This window comes from Mangifera indica, chromosome 11 (assembly GCF_011075055.1).
Source record: "Mangifera indica cultivar Alphonso chromosome 11, CATAS_Mindica_2.1, whole genome shotgun sequence".
NCBI lineage: Eukaryota > Viridiplantae > Streptophyta > Magnoliopsida > Sapindales > Anacardiaceae > Mangifera > Mangifera indica.
Window position 1 is genome coordinate 14,897,181 of NC_058147.1, and position 24,814 is coordinate 14,921,994.

Below are 24,814 nucleotides of genomic sequence, written 5' to 3' on the forward strand. Positions count from 1 at the left end.
CAGAACATTGTTTAAAATTAGAACATATGGAAGAAAGTTAAGACTTAGTTACATATGTCTTGGCTAGAAAAAAAGTTTAAATACCACATATGCCTTGACCTAAAAGAAAGTTTTACCACCAGTGAATGTGTTGACAACTTTTGTTTTTTCGGTATGTTTTTATATTCACCACCACCAGTGTATGTAGGAAACCGTATGGCTGTTTCTAGACAAGTTTTACCCATTATTTTGTATTTTTTCTTTTTCAGTTGCACAGTTACACTTCAATGGTTTCCCTTGGTACTGAAAGATTAATTTCAAATTATAATTTATCATCTTATATATTTAGTATTTCAGTATTAATCACAGCTACTGAAAATCAGATGATATGAAAATGAATTAACACTGTTAAAGCTGGAAAATAATTTTCTGATCAGCAATTTTTATTAGCATACACTTATTAATCATCCATTTCAGTAAACATGTATAAATAAAAGATGCATTTATTATCATCCAATTTTGAGATTTGAGCCATAAAAATCAGCTATCATCAATCAAGGACATTTTGACCATCCCACTTCTTTTTTCCTGGAAAAGCTAAACAAATATAATCTATGCGGAAAAATCTGCTGGTAATCTGGTTCACCAACATTACATGAATGGTCTGATAACAAGAAATATATGTTCTAAGAAGCACATGATTACGTCCTGATATAAGAGTTTTAGAGATTTTGAGAGCGGTCCTGGGATGATTTGTAGATGCGAAATGCAGCATAGCACATAGTAACATTACCTATCACTGTAAGAGCAGCTTGAAGGGCCACCAATACCTAAACATCATAAATTTAACACGTCATTTGGGATATTTTATCTTAGAAGAATCACTCTCTTTTAATCGAGCACAAGGGCACAGAAATGCAATGTTCAACAAAACAGTGTAATCTTCAATGGAAATAACTAAGGTCCTTAGATATTCATATGTAAAACTATAGAAATAGAACTACGCATAGCACAAATAATCACTTTAATCTGAATATAGTGGATTGAGAAATGCCCATACTCAAATGTAATGCCAGTATATAATGATTGCTGAATAAGTTTGTGTATATATATGATTAGATGCTCAAAAACAGAATCACAAGGGAGTAATTATACTAATAATCTTGTTTTGTCAGTCAAACAATACCTGAAAATGAAGTAGTTTGTTTAACATAAAACTGATCCAAACCCCTCTTCCCGTGATATTGTGTAAAAATCTGAAACCATATTGACTTAAAATTTATTCAGCCTAGAAGAGATTCATCTTTGTCCAAGCTTTATGAATCCATTGAAAATATGATTTGATTCATGTTGTTGTATCATTTTGATTTGTCAAGAAAATAATACTTTTATGCACCAAAAGAAGAAAATGTGATATTCCAAGGTTAACCAAGCCTCAGAATCGCTTCCAACTTGAGGAGATCTGATTTGTCCAAAACTGGGTTTCATACACTAAAAATAACCAACCCCAGTTTAATACAAGACATCAATAGCTGAAGAACTGACACACTTCTAATGAAATCCAAAAACGACATTGACTGAACCCTAAAATCAACACAAACACCAATATGCAAGTGTAATTCCATACCCAGCACAAGCAAAGGTCATTACAGCTGCCAAGTACTTGTGAATATGATATACCTATCAAAGTTTATGTAAGGAAGAAAAAAGGGAAGAGGGTGACAGCTTCACGTTACTGCAATGCAATGATGGGGGATCCAACTGTTTTCGGAAAGAAATATGGGAAATTTGAGGACAACGCGTGGCAACAGAGGATTGAAGGAATAAAAACAGAATTGAGAGAAATATTGTATAAAGAGAATGAAGATTGAAAAAGAAAACACAGAGAGTTTTTGACAGCTAACAAAGGGGAGGCCACCAGCACCTCAAATAGCTCAATTTATGCTGTTTTCCTGTTGAGTTTTATTCCTTTTGTAAATCTGGTTGTAGCAGTGAATTGTCTAGGCTGTTATACTGCTTAGTCCGTAAAGAAACCCATGTTATCAGAGTATAATTCTCAGTTGGTTGCTTGTTGGTTTCCTGCTGTGTTGTGTGAGTAAATTTCTGCAGATTAGCCCAGCTGTTGCAGTGTTATGGTCGATTTCCAAAAGAGGTGCGTATCAAAGTGGTATCAGAGATATTGGTAAATTGGGATATGGTAAACACAAGGATGGAGACAAGGGTGAAAAAGTTAGAGAAAGATGTGGCTGTGTTAGAGACCTACAAATCCAACTACTACACTCCAGTGATATCACACACACAGACAAGCAATTCTGTCTGAAAATATGATGAGAAATCAATATTATTAATTGGAAAACTAGCCTCCAGGGTGGCAGCCTCAAGGTGGCATGCTGGACAGTGATTAGGCAACCAAACAGAACACAAACAAAAATGAAATGCTAGCAACAGGAGGTGCCAGAACCTCCCCAAAGGTCATAGCCTCCCTCTTTACTATTTTTCCTGATTCTTCTCTTTTTATCAATGTCTTCCGTGTCCTATTAATATAATGGCTGGTTGGTGCCCAATTTCATCCCTTTCCTTAGATTCTCCACCTGTGTTTGCCTTGAGTCATGTTAAATGTTGCCACCTCATCTTGAGGCAAATATCCCCTGCTCTTGCTTATATGCTCCTTCTCTTGCACCCAAAGTCTTAACATTATCCCATTATCCCACCCAACAAGAGCCACCTTGTCCCTAAGTTGGAAGTGAGGAAAATGAACATTAATTGCATTTTGTAATTCAAATGGGGTTTCACCTTATACATGTCTATAAAAGCAATTCCTAGGAGAACTCCAAGTTTGAACCCACTGTATGAGTAAAGCCATGAATCAAACTTCCCAACTTTAGACTTCCTAACTCAGTACATGCATACCATATGCTAATGATTGTCAATTCATTTGGCTTGACTTTATCAACTTGTCGATAGCCCTCAATGACATTTAGGACTCCTTCAATTTCTTTTAGGACTTTATCACAAGATGCAATCCTTTTTCCCATGCTATGAATAGATGGGCACATGACATAAGAAAATTTCCTATTTTTTGTGACTAAAAGCTCCACCTCCCTAGCAACATCAACTTAGAGATCTAATATATTGAGTGTCGTAACTAAAGAACTATATTTTGTTGCTAGGATTTTTTATAAGTGAGGAATAATTGGCTCACCCGCAAGCGTTTAAGAAAATATTGCAAAAAGCACATAACTTTTTCTATATCACAAAACGCAAATATTGAATTCTTTCTAAGTAAACCAACATTGTTTATTTAAGGCCTAACAAACAAACTGCAGGTCTCATGATTCTTGCACCTGTGGGGGTAATAATGAGCACATAAAATTTTCCAACCATAAAATATAGATAGATGACCTTCAACAATCATTGGAAAGTAACCAAATTCATGGAATGTAAATACTTTACTCTTCTCTAACAATAACTCAAATCCTTGTTCTAAATTCTTTGATCTAAAGCAGTGTTTCTTAACTATAGTGTATGTTATGATATTTGGAAAATGAATTAATTCCTTAAGCTCTTTCAAAATCTTCCATGCTTCTTTCAATCAATCTACCTTAGAATCCCATTTATAAGAATATTATGCGTAATTATTTGAGGAACAAATCCATACCTCTACGAATTTTTTAATAACATTATGGCATTATTTGCATGGCCATTAAAGTCCATTAATCATTAATCGTAGCCACTCAAAGCTTTTTCATTAAACATAGCCTTTGAATGTGATGATAAGCACATCCTAGTGGTAACAACAAATCTCTCTGAAACTCAAAGTGAACATATACCCACTATTAGAGGTTTGGGTACCTGTCAATTCAATGCTCAACAAGGTACAGAAATGCAGCTCTTTTCGAGTCCTCATCACCAAATAGAGTGTTAGAAGGAACAAAATTTGTTACATTAGTAGCTATATGAAATCCAACTTCAAAATTTCCATTAGGAAGAGACGTACGCCATAGTGTATCATAAATGTCCTTACCCCCATCCATAATAAAGATGTGCAAATGCCACAAATCAAGCTTGAAAAAAATGGCCAAATCTTCATAACATTGACAATGGCAATGGTGGAAAGCATGTCAAAACTCGAGCAGAAAATGGCCCTATATCTATGTCATTCAGTTCTTGGTAGTGATAAATGGCAAAGGAATCATGGCCATCTATTAGTTGGTCTTTAATAAATATGACATGTGAGATTTGAGGGCAGTTGAGAAACTAAAAGTAGTTTGACTCGGTGAGTTTGTGGCATTTAAATGATAAGTGGGTAACGAAGTATGGGATTGAATGGAAGTTTTGTAGGTTGAATGGAGAATTAGATGTTGGATCTGGGTGAGAGTTTGTATTTGGGTTTGGGTTTATATTGTTATTAAAAGATATGGGTTGGGAATTAATGTTTGGGCTTAGGTTATCACAAAAGGGCATGTCATGGGTTGGGGTGAAACAATTAGGTTTAGGGACAGGACTAATGATTAGGCGTGGTTTTGATTAAAATGCAATCGGGCTTGGTTGATATTGATTAGAGTTGGTATGATAAATTGGGCTTGGGCTTGGATTATAAGTATCTGGGTTGATGATGTATTTTGAAGTGGTGAGTCAGGTTGGGTTATAAGACTTAGATCTCTAATGACAAAAGCTCATGATAGTCAAGCAAATGAACAATTTCTGGTAATAAGGCTTCCCCGAAAACAACTAAATTACCCTAGAATCTATCGAATCACCCTTTTGGACCACCATGGACTTTGTAATTTCTTTGGAATTTATCAATTCGTGGTCAGAATTGTCAGAATCTATTGATTTCACCTTCTAGTCATTGGAATCTATTGCTTTTCACTAGAAACTCTCATCTCAACAAAATCAGTTCCACTCTTCTCCACTAGATCGACTTCTCTCCTCGCTTCTCATTGCTCCCAATCAAAATGATATCGTCGTCTAATTTATCCTCGTCCACCAGTAACATCACCAACCATTTGAATTTATGATCATGATTGGATTTGAGTTTGTCTTCATAATGGAGACAAATTCCTTTCTTTGACATACATCAAGCTTCCAATTTTTTCAATCGTTGAAACCACAATCAACTCCCATTCTCATCCAACATGAAATTGATTTGTCCCACACTTGTACTTATTTGATACCAATGTTTAAAACCTGTAAATCCAAATACTACAATCTAGTAACATCACACACAAACAAGCAATTCCATCTAGAAATAGGATAGGAAATCAATATTATTAATTGGAAACCAACCTCTACAACAGTGGCCTCAAGGTGATCAAGCAACAAAGCAGAACATGAATAGAAATGAAATTTTGGTGACTAGAGATGTCAGATCATTCCCTAAAGCCATGGCCTCCCTTTTTACTATTTTCTTGATTCTTCCCTTTTTTCAATTGCCTTATTATCCTGAATATATAGTGGCTGGTTTGTGCCCAATTACATCCATTTCCTCAAATTCTCCACATGTTGTTTCCTTCTTAGACATGCCTAATGGTGCCACGTCATCTTGAGGCAAATATCCCTCTTGCTTACATGCTTCTTCCATTGCATTGAAGGTCTTAATGGGCTAAAATAAAGGATTTCATTGAGTTAATCAAAACATTCATGGATGATATAAGGGAACACATAATGAAAAAGAGAAGTAGCAAAGGTATGGAACTGGAAGGATTGAAACCAACATGAGAAGTTTCCATCCAAAATTCGATGCTCGCCCCAGAACAGACACTAGTTTTTAGAGACAAGTGGCAATGGAAGCCAAGCAAGTCGAAATGAATTTCAGACCAAGAAGTTAGAGCTTTTGATTTTCAATGGTAATGGTTCTCTTGGTTTTGTATTCTAAATAAAGAGATATTTCTCTGTAAACCTAATTCAAACGTTTGTCTGGAAGGCGCAACATTGACATGGTTTCAATCGGTGGAATCTAGAGCTTCCATTTCCAATTGGGATGAACTTAAATCGGCTATGTTGCTTTAATTTTGATCAATGCAACTGGGAGCCTTATTGAGCAACTCATGGCAATCCGAATATGGGGAATTGTCAGCGAATATCAAAAGAGGTTCGAGAAGAAAGTGACAACTTCACGTGACAACAATGCAATGATAAGGACTCTAACCATTTTTGACAAGAAATATGGGAAATTTAAGAATGGCATATGGCAATAAAGGATTAAGTGAGAAAAAAAACATAATTGAAAGAGACATTGTATAAAGAGAACAAAGATTCAAGAAGAAAAGGAGAGTTTTTGATAGTTAACAATGACGAGGCCACCAGAACCTCGAATGGTTGGATTTATGTTGTTTTCCTATTGAGTTTTATTCCTCATGTAAGTAAGTTTATAGAAATGCAATTGTCTAGGTTGTTAACTTGCTTGATCCATATATAAACCTAGATTATCAAAGTTTAATTGTTGGTTAGTTCTTGTTAGTTTTCTATTGTGTTGTGTGAGCAAATTTTTGCAGGTTAGCCCGATTGTTACACAGTTTTGTGATCATAGAAGGAGCTTAACTTTGTTGCTGCAGTGTTTTGGTTAATTTCCAGAAAAGGCATGTATTAGAATATAATGTTCAATCAAACAAAACCACAAACCACATTATAATATTTCACATAGTTTTAAATTTTCCCTTTATTACTCAAGCCAGACCTAAGGGGTCTGCCTTCAACAAAGAGCAGTTAGAACAGCTATAGCTTCTCATTGCAAATGCCCAACTCAGCTCTACTACCACCACACCTCAGTGTTCAATTGTTCAAAAAGGGGTTATACATGGATTATTGATTCTAATGTGTTCGATCTCATGACTAGTTGTCATGAATTGTTTAATACTTATAGTCCTTGCTTTGGGAGTTTTAAAATAAGAATTATTGATGGATCCTTATCTTGGGTTGCTAGAAAAGGAATTATTAAACTTCAGAATTTGACACTAAATTCTATTTTACATGTCCCAAAACTCACTGGTGATTTAGTGTCAATTAATAAGTTAACAAAGGATTTAAACTGTGCGGCTAGGTTCTCTCCCATGTGTTTTGAGTTTTAGGATTTACACTCAGCAAAGATGATTAGCAACGCTAAAGAAAGTGAAGGCTTGTACTATTTGTTGGACAATACTCAGAAGAATAAAAAAGTTCTATATTTGAAGAGTGAAGATTTTCTTGCTCTCAATAAAATCATGTTATGGCACAATCATCTTGGTCATCCTAGTCTGCCTTATCTCAAAATTTTGTTTCCCTCTTTATTTCGTAATAAAAATATTCGATCAATTCCTTGTGAAAAACGTCAAATTGCCAAACATACTCATTCTAGTTATCTCGAACAACCATATAAAAGTTCAAAACCTTTTTCAATGATTCACAATGATATTTGGGGTCCATCAAGAGAAAAGAATATAGCTAGGGCTCAATGGTTTGTAATATTTATTAATGATCATACCCATGTCTATTGGGTGTTTTTAATGAAAGAAAAGTCTGATATTCAATTCATAATTCCCCAATTTTATAAAATGGTTGAAACATAGTTCCGTAGTCAAATTCAAGTTCTGCGCATTGATAATGGTCGAGAATATTTTTCCTCTATTCTCGAAAATTTTTTTAAAGAAAAAACATTGTCCACCAAAGTTCTTGTGTGCACACCCCTCAACAAAATGAGATCGCTGAAAGAAAAAATCGTCATTTATTAGGAATAGCCCTTGCTCTTCTTTTTATGCACAATCTTCCAAAAACTTTCTGGGGGGAAGCTATTCTTACTAGTGCACATCTTATAAATCGTCTTCCTAGTCATGTCTTAGGTTTCCAAACACCCATAAATCTCATGTCAATATTTCCGCATAGTCATTTGCTAAATTCTCTATCTCCTCGAATATTGAGTGCACTGTTTTTGTCCATAATACTGAACCAGCCCATACCAAAACTGATTGTAAAGTTATTAAGTGTGTCTTCATAGGCTATTCTTACAAATGTTTCAATCCTACACTCAAAAAGACTTTCATTTCCCTTGATGTAACATTTTTTGAACATATTCCATACTTTCCAAAGCTTATTATTCAGGGGGCGATTGTACAAGAAAATAGCCTTTGAGATCCTTCATCCTCATTCACCTCATTACTTGTTGCAACTAGCCTTCCTTCTACAGAAAACTTTCCCACTGATACTATTCCTAATGTTATGCCAGACTCTCAAGGTAATTTGGAAATAGGAAAATCATCACTTGATCTAATAAATCCCACAAAGCTATGAGTTTATTCACAACGACAAAAACCCCAAATAGTACATGAAGTCACTTCTCAAGAGCATGGTCAATCATCTAACCCAGGTCAAGATCTTGAACTTATAACTAAGAATGATGATTTGGTAGAAAATACATCCGAACTTGATCCCAAGGAGTAGATTCTATCCAATCCTAACCTAGAGACTAGTGGGTTGGACTTACCTATAGCATAAGGAAAAGAGTTCAAAGTTATACCCAACATCCTTTAGCCAATTATATGACATTTAATCATCTCTCTGGAGCCTTTCTGTTCATGACTGAAAAGTTAGAAGCTGAAAAAGTTCCTAGTAGCATTCAAGAAGCACTTGGCAATCCAAAAAAGAGGGTTGTTGTCCTTGAAGAAATGAGGGCATTGAAACTTAATGGAACTTGGGAAAATGTTGATTTGCCAAAGGGGAAGAAGACTCTAGGATGCAAATTGATCAGTACAAAGCTCGTTTGGTGGCCAAGGGATTTACCCAAACTTTCGGAATAGACTATACCAAAACCTTTGCTCCGATGACTAAGTTGAACACTATTCAAATTATCTTATCAATTGCAGCAAACCTTGACTGGCCACTTCATCAACTAGATGCTAAGAACGCATTTCTTAATGGAGATATTGAGGAAGAAGTCTACATGAACCCACCGCTAGGTTTTGAACAAGATGCTAATCATAAAGTGTGCAGATTGAAGAAATCTCCATATGGACTTAAGCAATCTCCCTGTGTGTGGTTTGATAGATTCTCAAAATTTCTAAAGAAGCATGCATATGTTCAAGGCCAAGCTAATCATACTTTATTTATCAAAATCTCACCATCGGGTAAAAGAACTATCTTAATTGTATATGTAGATGACATTATTTTGACAGGTGATGACTTTGGTGAAATGGAGAAACTCAGGGAAGTTCTTGGTAAGGAATTTGAAATCAAGGATCTCGGACAACTTAAATATTTTCTTGGAATAGAGGTGGCTAGGAGCAAAGATGGTATATTTGTTTCTCAAAGAGAATATACAATTGATTTGTTAAAAGAAACAGGAATGCTCGGTTGTAGACCTGCATCATCTAATATAAATCCTACTTTGAAGTTTGGAAAAGAAGAAAATGGGACACCAGTGGACAAGGGGAGTTATCAGCGTTTATTTGGACGACTAATCTATCTCTCTTACACCAAACCTGATCTTGCATTTGCAATCAATGTTGTCAATCAGTTTATGCATTCTCCTTAACAGTCACATCTAAATGCAATTAATTAAATTCTAACATATTTGAAGACCTGTCCAGGTAAGAGTCTTTTTTAGAAAAAAATGTTGAAAGAGGAGTAGAAGTGTTCACAGATGTAGATTGGGCTAGGTCAATTAATGATTGTTGATCTACTTCAGCCTACTACACTAAAGTCTGGGGTAATTTAGTGACATGGAGAAGTGAAAAAACAATCCGTTGTCGCTCGTAGTAGCGCAAAGGCAGAATTCAGAGCCTTTGCTCAAGGAGTTTGTTAGCTGATTTGGCTTAAAATGGCGTTAAATGAAATTGACGTGAACTAGGAGAAACCATTGAAGGTTTACTGCAATAATAAGGTTGCAATTAATATAGCTCACAATCCGGTGCATCATGATAGAACAAAACATGTTAAGGTTGATAAACATTTTATCAAGGAAAAAATTTACTTTGGAGAAGTTTGTATGACCTATATTCCAACGAAACAACAAGTGGCAAATATCTTGACCAAAGGACTACACAAATTAGATTTCGAAGCATTAGTTGACAAGCTGGAAATGATCAATATCTATTCACCGGCTTAAGGGTAAGCGTTGACTTATTCCCTTTTCATTGTAATTTGATTTATTTTGTTATTTAGATTTGATTCCTGATTTTCTAGAATATTACAGCTAAGAGATTGAGAATGATTTGTTTTTATTTTTCCTTAGTAGTAAATCTATCAATTTCCGTATTTAGTGCTAAAAATCTGAGATTTAATTTGGTTGAATAACCCTATTTATATAAGGGTTTCTTTTTTGTTTATTTTTAAAAAAATATAAGAGAGACGTATTCCTCTTCCTCTCCTAAATTTCTTTATGATCCTATGACTTAAAAGTGGTTTGTTTCAGCGGACGTGACCTTTTTAGAGTCTAAGTCATGTTTTTAAAGTTGCCAATGATAACCATCCTATTCCTCTTCCTACACTAGTGTCTACATCCATTCCACCTTCCAAACCCTTGAAAGTTTTCAATCGGCAATAACCTTTGCAAACTCCTAGCACTCTAAAGCCATCTCCTACTCCATTGTATTTAGCCAGTGATTCTTTTGAATTGCCCATTGCTCTTCACAAAGGTAAACGTTCTTGTACTCAGCATCCCATTGCAAATGTTGTCTCCTTGATCACTTTGGTCCTTCTATTCGTTCGTTTGCTTTGTCTCTGTCATCTATATCTATTCCTAGGAATTATCATGAAGCTATGCAAAGTCTTGATTAGCTGAAGGCAATGAAGGAGGAGATGTCAACACTTCTTACTCGAAATACATGGGACTTGGTACCATTACCTGAGGTAATTCATCCAGTTGCGAGCAAATGGGTTTTTATTGTGAAGGATCACCCTAATGGTTCTATTGAAAGGTATAAATCACTGTTGGTTGCTAAAGGATATACTCAAGACCCTGGGTATTGACTTCTTTGAAACATTCTATCTTGTTGCTTGGCTTAACTCTATTGGTATGCTTGCATCTGTAGTAGTCAATAAAGATTCTCCCATGTCAACTAGATGTCAAGAATGTGTTTCTTTATGGGGATCTAACTGAAGAGGTTTATATGGAGCAACCGCTTGGATTTGTCGCTCAGGGGTAGACTCATCTTGTATGTAAACTGAAAAAAGTCATTTATGGTTTGAAACAGAGTCTGAGAGCTTGGTTTGACCAATTCACTTAGGTAGTATTTGCTGCAAGATTTAAACGAAGTCAAGATAATCATTCAGTCTTTATGCAACATAGCTCATTTGGTATTGTAGTGTTGATTGTATATGTAAATGATATACTATTATCAAGTAGTGATATGATTGGCATTGAGGAAACCAAGCGATACTTATAACAACAATTGTTACCAAAAACCTTGAAAATTTAAGGTACTTTCTCAGTATTGAAGTTGCTCATAGTAAACGAGGTGTGGTACTCTCTCAAAGAAAGTATGCCACGGATCTTCCATAAGAAACAGATCTACTAGGGGCAAAAGCAATAAATGTCCCTATGGAACCTAATCTAGATTTATGAAAAGATGATGAAGACTTTGAACTAGTACTCAGTTCAAAAGACTTGTTGGCAAGCTTATTTATCTTATAATGATCAGACCAAACATTGTACATGTTGTAGGGCTGGTTAGTCAATTTATGGAAAAACCTAAGAAGTGTCATTAGGAAGCTGCTTGTCATATTCTAAGATATGTTAAAAAGTCACCAGGAAAAGAGTTATGCTTTGAAAAGAATAAACATCTTGATTTAGTTGGTTTTTCATATGCTAATTATGCTGGTGACAAGGTGAACAAAAATTTACATCAAATTATTCTACTTTTGTGGAAAGTAATCTAGTAACTTGGAGTAAAAAGCTGACAATTCTGTCTAGATCTAGTGTTGAAGCTGAATATCATGCCATGGCTCAAACCACATGTGAACTAATTGGTTGAAAACACTTTTAGAAGACTTTGGTATTATATATATGGCTCCTATTCCTATGCATTGTGATAATCAAACAACAATTCACATTGCCAATAATCTTGTCTTCCATGAACAAACAAAGCATATTGAATTTGATTGTCACTTTATGAGGAATGTTGTCACTAGTAAGAAGATTTGTACTCCATTTACACCTTCAAAGGACCATATTGCTGATTTGTTCACCAAAACCCTTAAGAAGGATGACTTCACCCAACCGAATAACAAGTTTCACATGATGGACATCTATGCTCCAACTTGAGAGAAAGTCTTAATAACATTGTTAATAATATATTTTAGGAATATAATTATTTATATATTATTAATAATTAGTTGTTCATTACTATAATTTAGAGTTGCACTATTAGAGCCTAGTTTATGTAGTATTAAGACACTTATCCTCAATCCAATGATAGTTTTCTTTATAAATAGGGTCTTTAGGTTTCAAAAAAGATGGAGGTAAAAAATATTCTAGGGTTTTGCAATTTGGGAAGCTAACCTTAGCTGATATATGGAGGTCTCCAGCACCTTAAATGGTGGGGAAGTAAGAGGTCTCGGACTCCTCGAATAGTCTAGAATGAGAGATCCCAAATTCCTCAAATTATTTGACTTATCCTTGTAACCTTTTGACTAATGAAATAGTTTTATTTTATTGTGCATTTGTGTTTTTACTTTTTGTTTTAGATGAATTAGGGGCTGAGTTCCTAACAAAATGATATCAAAGCAGTTCGATCTGGGTTTTTTATGAGAGAAATGATCAGAGATGGATGAGGAATTCAAAAAGTCACCGGTTAAAGATGGATTATCGCTAAAAGGTTCTGTCGAAACGAGATCAATAGGAGATGATAATGGTGAAAGGCAAATTGACAATAGGAAAACAAATCGGCACAACAATAATGACCGAAGATCTAAAAAGTCATCAGAGTCGACACCGATAAATGGCTAAAAGGAAAAGAAAGGAAAAACAAAAGGAGAAGAAAAGGAAGTAGCAAAAACAGTGAAGAAGAAAATTTGCAGAAGAATAAGAGAAATGACAAAAAGAAAAGAAGAAAGAAAAAATTTTAAAAGAGAAAGTTGCATGCGACAACTATAACAAATAACTACAGAAAACTGTGCATAATTGAAAAGTTACAAAAAGAAAGAAATAGAAAATTGTGTCGGTTAATGGGAAGAAAGTGGAAAAGTGGTAAAAAAGGGGACAGCCGGCTTAAAAAAAGAAGTTTAAAAAAATAGTGGCTAGAAAAAAAAAGAGAAAGCAGTGGCAAGAGGCAACACAAAATAGTTAAGAAAGTAAAAAACAGTGAATAGAGATAGAATCAGCCAAGAAAAAAAAAGTAGTTTAAAAATATATATATCCAATTTTAAAAATAAAAATTATATAAAAAAATAACCAGCTTAAGGACAAGATGGTTTTGAAGGGAAAAGCAATGTTAGGGTTGGGACACTTGTCTTCAATCCAATGGTGGTTTTGATTATAAATAGGGTCTTTAAGTTTCAAAAGAGAGGGAGGAAAAAAATATTCTAAGGTTTTGTAATTTGAGCAACAAACCTTGGCTGATACATGGAGGTCTCCAGTGCCTCAAATGACCGAAAAATGGGAGATCCCGGACTACATGAATTATCTAAAATGAAAGGCTCTGAACTCCTCAAATTGTTTGGTTTATCCTTGTAATCTTTTTATTAATAAAATAGTTTTATTTTATTGTGCATTTCGTGCTTTTATTTTCTATTTTAGATGAATTAGGGGCTAAGTTCCTCACCTTTGCAAACCATGGTGGTATGTTCGGATCCTAAGTGCAAAATATAGGATTTGGATTCCACATTAGAAAATATGGGTAACTAGTGTGAGGTTTATATAGCTTTAGACTCTCTCATCTCAATAGCTAATTTTTTAAATGTAATTCTCTTAAGGTTAATATCAGTTTACATCCTATATTATTAGATTCCTACTTTAGGAGTCTTGTACATGTATATATATCAACACATATAAATGAAAAATATCAGATTTTGTTTTTCTAAATTTCAAGATTCCCAGAATAAATAAAATTAAGACTCTTACATTAACTAAGATTCTTAAAGCAAATAAAACTTTTAAATAACTAGAAAACTAGACTCTGAATGAATTCTCTTGCTCTCTCCACAAGAATTTCCGCCTAATCAAGCCTCATGATATTTTGTCAATTAGACATGCCACCAAGCATGCATGTTGGATGGTTGCCACATCGTTTTCCATGCCATACTTGGTTGTCACATCATCGCTTTTGCCTTTGGCTTGTGTTTTCAACGTTTTCAATGTTTGTCACCCTACAATACTCTTGCCATAGTCCTCCATTATTGGATCACACATTATTGGTAATCTATGGACCACATCAATATTGTTCTCCTAATCCTTACAAGTTTTCCATAATTTTGATCAAGCATTTCATTCATCAAAAAACAATGCACATCTAAATATAGAGTTGTTAACATACTAAATATGGCAAAAGTATAGTGATCCCACCTCTTACTCTTTAATTACTTAATGAAATCACTTGGAAATGTGCGAAAAATGAAACATCATAACAATGATAGGCATTGTAATTCCGTGGGAGCTAAAATCAGGAAGATAAATACAAATACTTGACTAGTAGTATACAATACATGTCCAACTTAACCTAGTAACATCTAATAGTATAATACAATTCAAAGCATTAAAGAAAAAGAACCATTTGATTAAAACCAATTAACAATAGTTTTTTGCTTGTCAATAAATTCATCCCATTACCCAAAAAAATGTATGGTAAATAAAAAACTTTAAAAAAAAATAGAGCTTACCTCAAGAGACTCGGAATTATAAAAGAAATGCCATGTGCATGCACAAAATGCTCCACCAAGTAGGGGTACCTAAACAATAATAGAGAGGAAGAAAAGGGCTTATGAAGAAATCATATCATTTAGATTATTGATTAAAAGAAAAAAAAGTATGCTCTATAGAAAGTTGTAATCTAAATGGGTCAATACTTATTGTGTAAATAAATCAAAACCTAAAGCCAATCTAAAAGGCTAATGCTCAAAAAATATGAAATATTCAAAGACAGTACCATCGTTATTAAAGGAAGAAGGAAACTAGAATCAATAGCCATTTGATGAGGGACCAAGGCCTTCAAATCCCAGAGGGAAGCAAAACAAGCGCATGAAGAGGAACCAAAACACGAAGAGTACACAACGAAACATAAATGACTGAAAAAAGACATAAGGTGATGCCAATTAGCATGTTTTGTTAGAACTATAAACGAGGTAGATTAGTTTTTTTCTAAAAGTAGTTATTCTAATCATTGTAAAGATTAGAGGTTGATTTTTGTTAGAACTCATATATATATTTTCCACAGGAAAAGAGAAAATAAAAAAAGCTGTGACCCAAAGGCAAAATTGGAAGGCTGTCACCTTATTGCAAATCCAACCACTAAGAATATGAAACGTGGCAGAGCAGGAGAGAATGAAATGGCTGTGGAAAGAGTTGAAAAAGGGAGCAGGTGTGGAAAAAAGGGAGGAAAAAAATCCAGAAGGAGGAAAGGAAGAGGAGAGACCAGCCTCTCGAATGCTGGAACAGGGGCCTGAGCTGGAGTTCCTTCAGTTCAGTGCATAGTTTCTTTAGTAATTGTATTTTCTGATTTTATATCTTGTTATTTGCACTCGTTGTAAGCAAGCAGAACACTGGGATATTGAGGCTGTTATTTTGTTTATCATCCAGAATACATTTGAAGCAATTAGTTACCTACTGTTATTATCAAATCTTTACAGCCATAACTGTTACATTGTCTTATTTCCGATAAAGTCTGATTGCAGTAGCATTTGAACACCCGCGTCGAAGCCCGTTCGAGTTACCTGAGCGATAAACGACAGCAGGTACCTAACAATTGGTATCAGAGTGACGATTCTGAGGATGGAAAAAATCGACTTTATCAAAGACGGTGGACGTTGGTGGATTGTCCGGCGACTAACCCAGTGGGAAATTCGAGAACTGAGGGCTAACAGAGTTTGTCCTCGTTGTGATGGCAAAGAGGAGCCGAACCATGACTGTAAACGCAAGTCATGGGCTGTTCTGGTGGTGGAAGAGGATGATCCAGATGATGAAGGCATTCTAATTGTGTTTGATAGAGAAACCAAAAAAAGGGAAGCAGAAATAAAGATTGAAAATTCTGACGATAAAAAGAGTAGATCGATTATGTCTGGTGCCCAAATAGGAAAATCTGTTGAAGAATCAACAAAATTCGGTGAGAAATACGCAGAAGTGGAGGCGCCGCAGTTTATTATAGGAAGAGATGGGGAGTTGCAGGAAAACGGATGGTGGAAAGAGACAAGGGAAAAAATGGAAGGAAATAACCCTACCCATTTGCTACCCAATCTAAAGACCCGACCCGATCCAAAAATCAGACCCAGCCAGCATAAACCAAGTATTGACTCAACACCCAACCCAATTTTTCATTAACTCTTCCACTAACCCAACCAAAATATATGACCCAGGCCCAAATAACCCTTTAACATTTACCCACCCCTTTTCCAATCACTCATCAACAAGGCCAACACCTATTTCATATTTAAAAAAACAGATTCTAGCCCAAAATCTTATTTTACAAAAACCTCAATCAACAACCCTACTGGAACTGCTTTTGTATAAGTATTTCACCAGTTTGACTCGCTTGCAACTCATGGAATCACTCATTTCACAAACACTCTTTCGAAACTTTGCGATCATGCACAAGCTCACCAAGCGTTCGGCTTCAACTATTCTGTGCCACGGAAGTGCGCGCTACCTTCGAAGTGCAACTGTCGCACCTATTAGCGGCAACAGTCAATCCGGGGACTCGATATTAGAGAGTGATACCAAACTCAGATGGTATTCAGTGTTAACAGCTAGGCAATCGGGTACTGTCTGTTATTCGACTGAATTAAATTGGAAAAAGAATGGTTTGTTTTTGGGCAGCTGGTATGAGTCAACTGCAACAGCATCCGACACATCATCCTCACCTCCACCTGAGAAATACGAATATCAAGCGGAGGTTAGTCGACTCATGGACCTTATTGTTAATAGCTTGTACAGTAACAAAGAAGTGTTCCTGCGTGAGCTTATTAGCAATGCAAGTGATGCTGTGGACAAGCTGCGGTTTCTTTCTATTACTGAGCCTGAGCTTTTGAAAGAAGCTGTTGATCTTGACATTCGTATCCAAACTGATACAGATAATGGGCATTACCGACCGACAGATGACAGGTGTGATAGCTTTTTATCTTTTCTCAAAGAAAATAGAGTGAACATTGTTAAAATTGAAATTCATAGGACCAGCGAAAATTATTCTGATAGCTATAGTGATGGAAAATTTGTCAAAGTTGAGACTGCAAATGAAGTGTTCACAAACTCTGAGTCTCCCGAGCCTGAAAAGGTAAAGGAAATAGAGGTAAGCGTCGTTGAAGAAGTTGACGAAGAGAAAAAGGCCAAATCAAAGAAGAAGAAAATTAAGGGGCTACCTCATGAAGGGAATGGGGCTCACGAAGGAAATGGAGCCCATAAAGGAAATGGGACAGATGATGCATTGCCACTACCTCCACCAATAATTCCACCAGATTTCACTCCAACAAAGGTGGAACCTGAACCATTTAAGAAAAAGGTGGTGAGGCTTCCAATATCGAAGCGTGGCCTTGGATCTAAAGGGCAAAAGAGTGTTGTGCTTACAAATCACTTCAGAGTTAATGTTACCAATGTTAATGGTCTCTTCTTCCATTATAGTGTTTCCCTCTCATATGAGGATGGTCGTCCTGTTGATGGCAAGGGTAATGGAAGACGAGTAATTGACAGAGTGCAAGAGACCTATGATAATGAGTTAGCTGGAGAGGACTTTGCATACAATGGGGAGAAGAGTTTATTTACTGTTGGTCCCCTTCCCCGCAATAAGCTAGAGTTTACTGTTATGCTTGAGGAAATTTCATCCAGCAGAAACAATGGAAATGGAAGTCCTGATGGGTGCGAGAGCCCTAGTGCGAATGATCGAAAGAGAGTACGTCGCCCTTATCGCTCCAAAACTTACAAAGTGGAGATCAGCTTTGCTGCAAAAATCCCAATGCAATCTATTGCTAATGCATTACGTGGTCAAGAGTCTGAGAACTCCCAAGAAGCTTTGAGGATTCTGGATATAATACTACGACAGCATGCAGCTAAACATGGTTGCCTTCCTATACGACAATCATTCTTTCACAATGATCCGAAAAATTTTGCTGAAGTGGAAGGCCGTGTTCCGCCCGCCCCAAGGTTAAAAATAGGAAATGGTGAGGATTTCTTTCTTCGAAATGGTTGGTGGAATTTCAATAATAAGAAATTAGTGGAGCCGACAAAGATGAAACGATGGATTGTTGCAAACTTTTCTGCGCGCTGTGATATTCGTAGCCTTGTTCGTGATCTGAAAAAATGTGGCGATATGAAAGGCTTGAAGGAAGACTTGCTAGAGGAGCAGCTTGAAGGTGAATCAGAATACAAGTATTCCTCCCATAGTGATCTTGAAGTGCTTAATAAGTGGAAAGGGTTGCCGGATTGCAAATGGACTTGGGAATCATGCGACAACCTTCAATATCCTTTTCCCCAATCACACCTTGAGGACAAGGTGTCTCTCGATGGGCGGAGAAATGTTAGAACTCATATATATATTTTCCACAGGAAAAGAGAAAATAAAAAAAGCTGTGACCCAAAGGCAAAATTGGAAGGCTGTCACCTTATTGCAAATCCAACCACTAAGAATATGAAACGTGGCAGAGCAGGAGAGAATGAAATGGCTGTGGAAAGAGTTGAAAAAGGGAGCAGGTGTGGAAAAAAGGGAGGAAAAAAATCCAGAAGGAGGAAAGGAAGAGGAGAGACCAGCCTCTCGAATGCTGGAACAGGGGCCTGAGCTGGAGTTCCTTCAGTTCAGTGCATAGTTTCTTTAGTAATTGTATTTTCTGATTTTATATCTTGTTATTTGCACTCGTTGTAAGCAAGCAGAACACTGGGATATTGAGGCTGTTATTTTGTTTATCATCCAGAATACATTTGAAGCAATTAGTTACCTACTGTTATTATCAAATCTTTACAGCCATAACTGTTACATTGTCTTATTTCCGATAAAGTCTGATTGCAGTAGCATTTGAACACCCGCGTCGAAGCCCGTTCGAGTTACCTGAGCGATAAACGACAGCAGGTACCTAACAATTTTATTTAGGAACATGTTTATAAGTTTAACTAAAGTCAAAGTCCTAATTGAGTTAGTTTTCTAGTTTATCAAAGCGTCCTAATGTATTTCAAAGTTCTAATGAGGTTGGAAAGATGTTTGGAAGTTGTGTTACAGAGTTCAAGTCTTGATTAAAGTAAGTTTCCCTAACTAAAAAAAAAAATTAAAGTTAGTTTCCCTTAAGGATAAGTTTCCTAGAGTTTTTGACCTAGGGAAATTAGAGTTTTCTATTCCTAGTAGGGTTAGTTTCCTTTAATAGTTTCCATGTATTAAGGAATTAGTTTCCTTTAATAGATATCCTTGTATGTTTTAGGAATTAGTTTTCTATTTTAACTACATGAATTAGAGGCCTATATAAAGGGGTTTGAATCTTTGTAATTGTAATTAAATTCAATCCATCATCAACAAAATTCATATCTGAGTTTTTTTTTTTTTAAGAATTGTTTTGCGATTAATGCATTGAATTCTTGTATATCCTTGTGTCTTATCGAATGATATTAACACTCTTAGTTTTGTAAACAAGATCACAGCCCAATTCAACATTTGTCCTGCATCAACAATCCAAATACTTCCAAGAAGACCACAATACGAAGGGGAAATAAGATTTTAAGTAGTCAAAATCATCCTATTATGTTTTGTCTATTAGTTGCTTTAGTCCATTTTCTCATTGAGGTTGGAAGAAGTTTCACTATCCTTATGACCAGGGCAAGTCTACTTAGAGTTGTGTTACATGGTGTGTGTAATAAGCCAAATTTGCACAGGTCACTACATTTCACAATTTATTGACTTAATTATAAATAGTAAACCGTTAGAAGCCCAATTCTTATTCAACTAAAACAAAAAATTAAAACACAAAAATATAATAAACTAAAACTATTTCATCAATCAAAAAATTACAAATATAAACCAAATAATTTGAAGAATTTAGAACCTCCCATTCCAGACAGTTTGAAGAATCTGGGATCTCTTATTTTCTGACCATTCGAGACGCCAAAGACCTCCCTAAATCAGCCAAGGATGGTTGTCCAATTATAAAACCTAATATTTTTTCTTCCTCCCCTCTTTTGAAACCTTAAAAACATATTTGTAACGGAGACTTACCGTTAGATTGAAGACAAGTGTCTCAATCCTAATATTTCTCTTCCCTTCAAAACCACAATGTCCTCAAAGTGGGTAATTTTTTTTTATCATATATATTTTTAAATGTTTTTTCCTTTTTAGCCAATTGTGCCCCACTCATTCCCTTGCTTTTTTTTTTTTTTATAATTTTGCCACATGTCCCCTACTTTACAATTCTGCCATCTGTCCACAGTTGTTTCCAGCGCATTGTTTTGCATTTACTTTTTTTTTTCCTCACTGTTTATAGTTGTCCCTTCTCTTTTCTTTAATCTTTTTTTCTCTTTCCTTTCTTCTCTACATTTTCTCTCTTCTATCTTCTGTAATTTTTTTTCTTTCTTCACACTTTTGCCCGTGTTCCCTTTTTTTCTCCTTCTTCTTCTTGTGTTTTCACTTTCTTCTTCTTTTTATTGTTTAGCACTTCTTCAACATGTACCCACTGACTCATTTCTCTTGGTGATGATTCATCTTCAAGTCAACTTCCTCCATAAACATTTTTCGACGACTCTTCACTTTTTTGGTCATCATCTGTATTCCCCATTAAATCAAATGCTCTGATACTATTTTGTTAAGAACTCAGCTCTTATTCAACTAAAACAGAAAATTAAAACACAAAAACATAATAAACTAAAACTATTTTATTAATCAAAATATTACAAAGATAAACCGAACAATTCGAAGAGTTTAAAACCTCCCATTCTAGACAATTCGAAGAGTCCGAGACCTCCTATTTTTCAGTCATTTAAGGCCTCAGAAACCTCCCAAAATTAGCTAAGGATAGCTGCCCAATTATAAAACCTAATATTTTTTCTTGTTCCCCTTTTTGAAACCTAAAGAGCGTATTCATAGTAGAGACTTACCCTTAGATTGAGGACAAGTGTTCCAATCCTAACATAAACCTATCCCTTAAAATCATATTAAGAGAAAACTAAACAAATCATAGTTTATTACAAATGCTTATAATTTAGCGAAATAATTGAAATAAAATATTTCATAGGTCTATAAAATTTTGAATAAACACAACTTGATTAAAACATGCTTACCACTCATACTTGATTAATAATGTATCCAAAATTTAGATTGCTCATAAGGAATGTAATGAAACTAGCAGAGATGGAGAAGCGAAACTCACCATTCCCCACGAAAGACCCTTCCAAGCTTTATAACCAAATTTCTCTCCATATTGCCATACTAAAGCCATAGCAGTAATCCTTTTGAACAGAAAATTTAGAATCAATTCGCTTTCTTTATTTATTTTTGTCTAGTTTGGGTTAAAATAGTTGAAGAACTTAAAAGTCAAACCCCAAAATATATTGAACTTGAAATCGTGAATATGTTAATTATTTATACAAAGAGAAATTCATAAAATAGTACAAGTAAACAAAATTATAATAATGAATCTATATAGCTGAATTGTGGTTAGCATTTCATTTTCCAAGCAACGATTAGGTTAAACACACATACAAATGTATAGGAAATACCTACTTTCTATCATTTTTTCGCACATCAAACTTAGCATTAATATGAATAAAACAACACACAATTATTAAAATAGTGACAGTTGTGAGAGAAGAAAACCCTAACCATTCAACAACACTGGAGATGTGTACAACCCAGGTGGGCAAGGACAAGGCATTGGCTGGTTCACTCAATTGCAAAGATGAGGCCAACAACGGCAATTCAGCAGTTGAAGCAGGTCCCACTCCCACCACCATGAAGACCAAACCAGCTCCAACTAGACCAACAACAGCCTTTACATTATCAAGAATTACAACATTTTTTATGGTTCTTGGAGTCTGAGATTCAGACGAGTCAGAAATAGTTGCTGGTCTCTTGAAGGCTTCAAGAAGATCTCTCTCACTGGAATTAACTCCAACTACAAACATCAGAAGCCCTAATGCCAGATCATAGTACCTAGAAATAATTAAATAATAGAATTATAAGCATAATTTTTGTTGAACTTACTTCATCATGTAGCAGACTACTTTCATATGGAAATATCATCTTGGACATTTTAGTTTCAACTTCCTAATCAGTGATAATTTAAAAAAAAAAAAAAAAGATGGATTTTAATCATTCAAAAGTTGCAAAAAGTTTCTCAAGTAGTAAATATCACATATCATAATGGAAGCACCTAAACTAAGTCACGAGAATGTTTTGAATAAACAAAGCTAATACATTCGAAACAATTTTCTAACAACCTGACCAGCTATCTGCTCATTTGGATTTTAAAACAATTCAATATGAAATATCTCAGCAGGACAAAACCGGTAAGATACTTTCGGCTAAAAACTAGGACCCAATAAAAATTAACGGAACAGTTTCACACTCCCCATACAGTTTATTACTAATTAAAACAGATATAAAGATCTTAATTTGAATCATCTCCAAGTTTTGCAACAATATTTTTCACTCCCCAAGTTTAGCTATAATTGATGCCACCTCACAGAGCTTTATTAGCATAATTTCTTTGAAATGGATGTTTAATAGACCAGTAGAAAATAGACCACACCTGCTTTTCCTTCTTGTCACCACTGATCTGTTAAAACTGCACCGAAAACAAATTGCACTCTGAAAGTATTAAGTTTAAAAAAAAAAAAAAAACTGATTAGCCAGTTGACTAAAAGTTATCCACTAATTATTGCACCAAAATATACAAACAGAACATAAAAAATTAACATCAGTGTGCATATATAAATATTTTAAAATTATAAATCAGAATTACCATGTCAAAAGAACTCGAAGACTTCTCTGACACAGATTTGTTCACCAAATGTCTTGTGCTCCTAATTTTCACTTCAAAAATAATAAAAAAATAGAAAACCAAAGCAAACCCACGTCAACATTAAAGCCAACTTAAATTAAGACGATATTGAACTGAAGTTATAAAGTCAAAAAAGAAAAGGCACTTGTACCCAGAAACTATGAGATAAGTATCATTAAAATCACAATTGAGAAAACAAAATATATGCATTAAAAAAACCTGAAGAAGATGAATGTGAGAGATTTTGGGGAAAGAGCGGGATGTTACGGTTTGGAGTTAGAAAGGAGAAAATTTTGGCATTCAAATGCCAGTATTGAAGTTGTAGCATGTTTGTTTAGATTATCTTCACAAATCAGAAGCTAGATTTTGGTTATGTTATTGGATGGAGGGAAAAAATGGAGTAATTTTAGAATAAATTTTATTTGCATTCTGTTGGGCTTTCGTAAATTAGGCTCCTGTGATTCCATTCCTTTGGGCCTGGTCATGTCCTGTCTTCAACAAAATTATTTTGAATTGCCCTCGGTTATGGTTGAAGGTGTTTATAATTTAGTTTAAATTAAAACTAAATTAAATTATTTAAAAATTGTAAATTGATTTGATTTATAAAATAATTTAATTTAGATTGATAAATTTTAAAAAAATGTTTTAATTTGAATTATGATTTTGATAATTTTTAATCTAAAGCATATCATAAACTTTTTTTTTTAAATATATAGGTGGAATGACTATGTTCCATCCAAAGTTTAATTAAAAGACATAGTCCCACCCTTTAAATTTAAAAAGGATCATTTTCCATCCGTATGTTAAATTTATTAAATTTTTTATAAAATTATTAAAATGATTTTAAAAAAAAAAACCATAAAGCCAGATGACACTTTGTTGCCAAAATTTTATTAAATAATTTTTTATATCCCTAATTTATATTAAAAAATGGAAATCTTTACAAAATGATTTCGAGGTTAAACTTGTCGAAATTGATCAAATTGAAAAATGGAGGCTAGGTGGGAGTCAAAGACTCAATAATCACAACTAAGAGTATGTACAATTTGGTTTCGTCGTTTTATGAACTTTTTCAAACTAAATTAAAAAAATAGTTTGAAAAATTTTAATCAAACTATTTTAAGTTTCAAACCGAATCAAACTAAAAAATATAATTTCATGTAGTTTCAATTACAATTTGGATATATCATTTATAATAAATAATAATTAAATTATAATTATTGAGGACATGAAATAAATATATAATAAAAAATAAAATACATAAAAAAATAGACCAAAAGACTCATTCCTACCCAAGGTTTAGTCAACTAATAAAGTCATACCTACTAATTTTAAAAAATCAAAATATTCATGTATAAATTATTACTTTAAAAAAATAATTAATTATAAGGATATAAATATCATTTAACTAATAATATTTTTAAAAAATAAAATTTTATTTAATTTTCCTCAATTTGGTTTTAAAAACATATAATTTCCCTCTATTAGTTTTACTCTTCTTAAAACTAAATGAGTTTTGATGCAGTGAACAATCAAGAGCCAAAATGAAAAAAGAACAGTGTTTCTTTTATTTTCTATCAAACCTTATTAATTTTTTTTTACATTTATTTTCAGAGCGTTCTTATGTTGGCTGTGAGTGTTTCTTTTGTAAATTTTGGGATCTGGGTTTTGTGATATATGTTTTGAGACTTGACTCTCATTCTTTTTTCCTTTGTGGGGTTTGACTTTCCTGCTTTCTGGAGCATTTAGTTTC

At 34.4% G+C, this 24,814-nt stretch overlaps 1 protein-coding gene across 3 annotated transcripts; it reads right to left on the minus strand.

Annotated features, from left to right (window-relative positions):
- Nucleotides 1–466: 466 nt before the first annotated feature.
- LOC123230077 lies at nt 467–23,454 on the minus strand. Of its 3 annotated transcripts, XR_006505013.1 has the most exons (8): nt 23,281–23,454; nt 23,023–23,093; nt 22,810–22,868; nt 21,882–22,211; nt 21,430–21,508; nt 15,033–15,171; nt 14,767–14,835; nt 741–809 (listed from the first exon to the last, which is right to left on the minus strand). XR_006505013.1 is itself a non-coding variant. In XM_044656186.1 (7 exons), the coding sequence occupies exons 1-7, from the start codon at nt 23,387–23,389 to the stop codon at nt 702–704; spliced, it is 825 nt and encodes a 274-aa protein (XP_044512121.1). In that variant the 5' UTR covers nt 23,390–23,453; the 3' UTR covers nt 467–701. The 3 variants fall into 3 exon arrangements, 2 of the variants coding, with proteins under 2 accessions (XP_044512121.1, XP_044512122.1); XM_044656186.1 differs by lacking the exon at nt 15,033–15,171 and having other exon boundaries at nt 467–809; nt 23,281–23,453; XM_044656187.1 differs by lacking the exons at nt 15,033–15,171; nt 21,430–21,508 and having other exon boundaries at nt 467–809.
- Nucleotides 23,455–24,814: the final 1,360 nt, after the last annotated feature.

What these genes read in the sequence shown, in the direction of transcription:
- LOC123230077 (XM_044656186.1), bottom strand. Translation starts at nt 23,389, where the DNA reads ATGCTACAACTTCAATACTGGCATTTGAATGCCAAAATTTTCTCCTTT. An exon ending in CTTCGAGTTCTTTTGACATG is followed by an intron (nt 22,869 to 23,022) that starts GTAATTCTGATT and finishes TAATACTTTCAG; the next exon opens with AGTGCAATTTGTTTTCGGTG. An exon ending in ATAATTCCGAGTCTCTTGAG is followed by an intron (nt 810 to 14,766) that starts GTAAGCTCTATT and finishes TATGATGTTTAG; the next exon opens with GTATTGGTGGCCCTTCAAGC.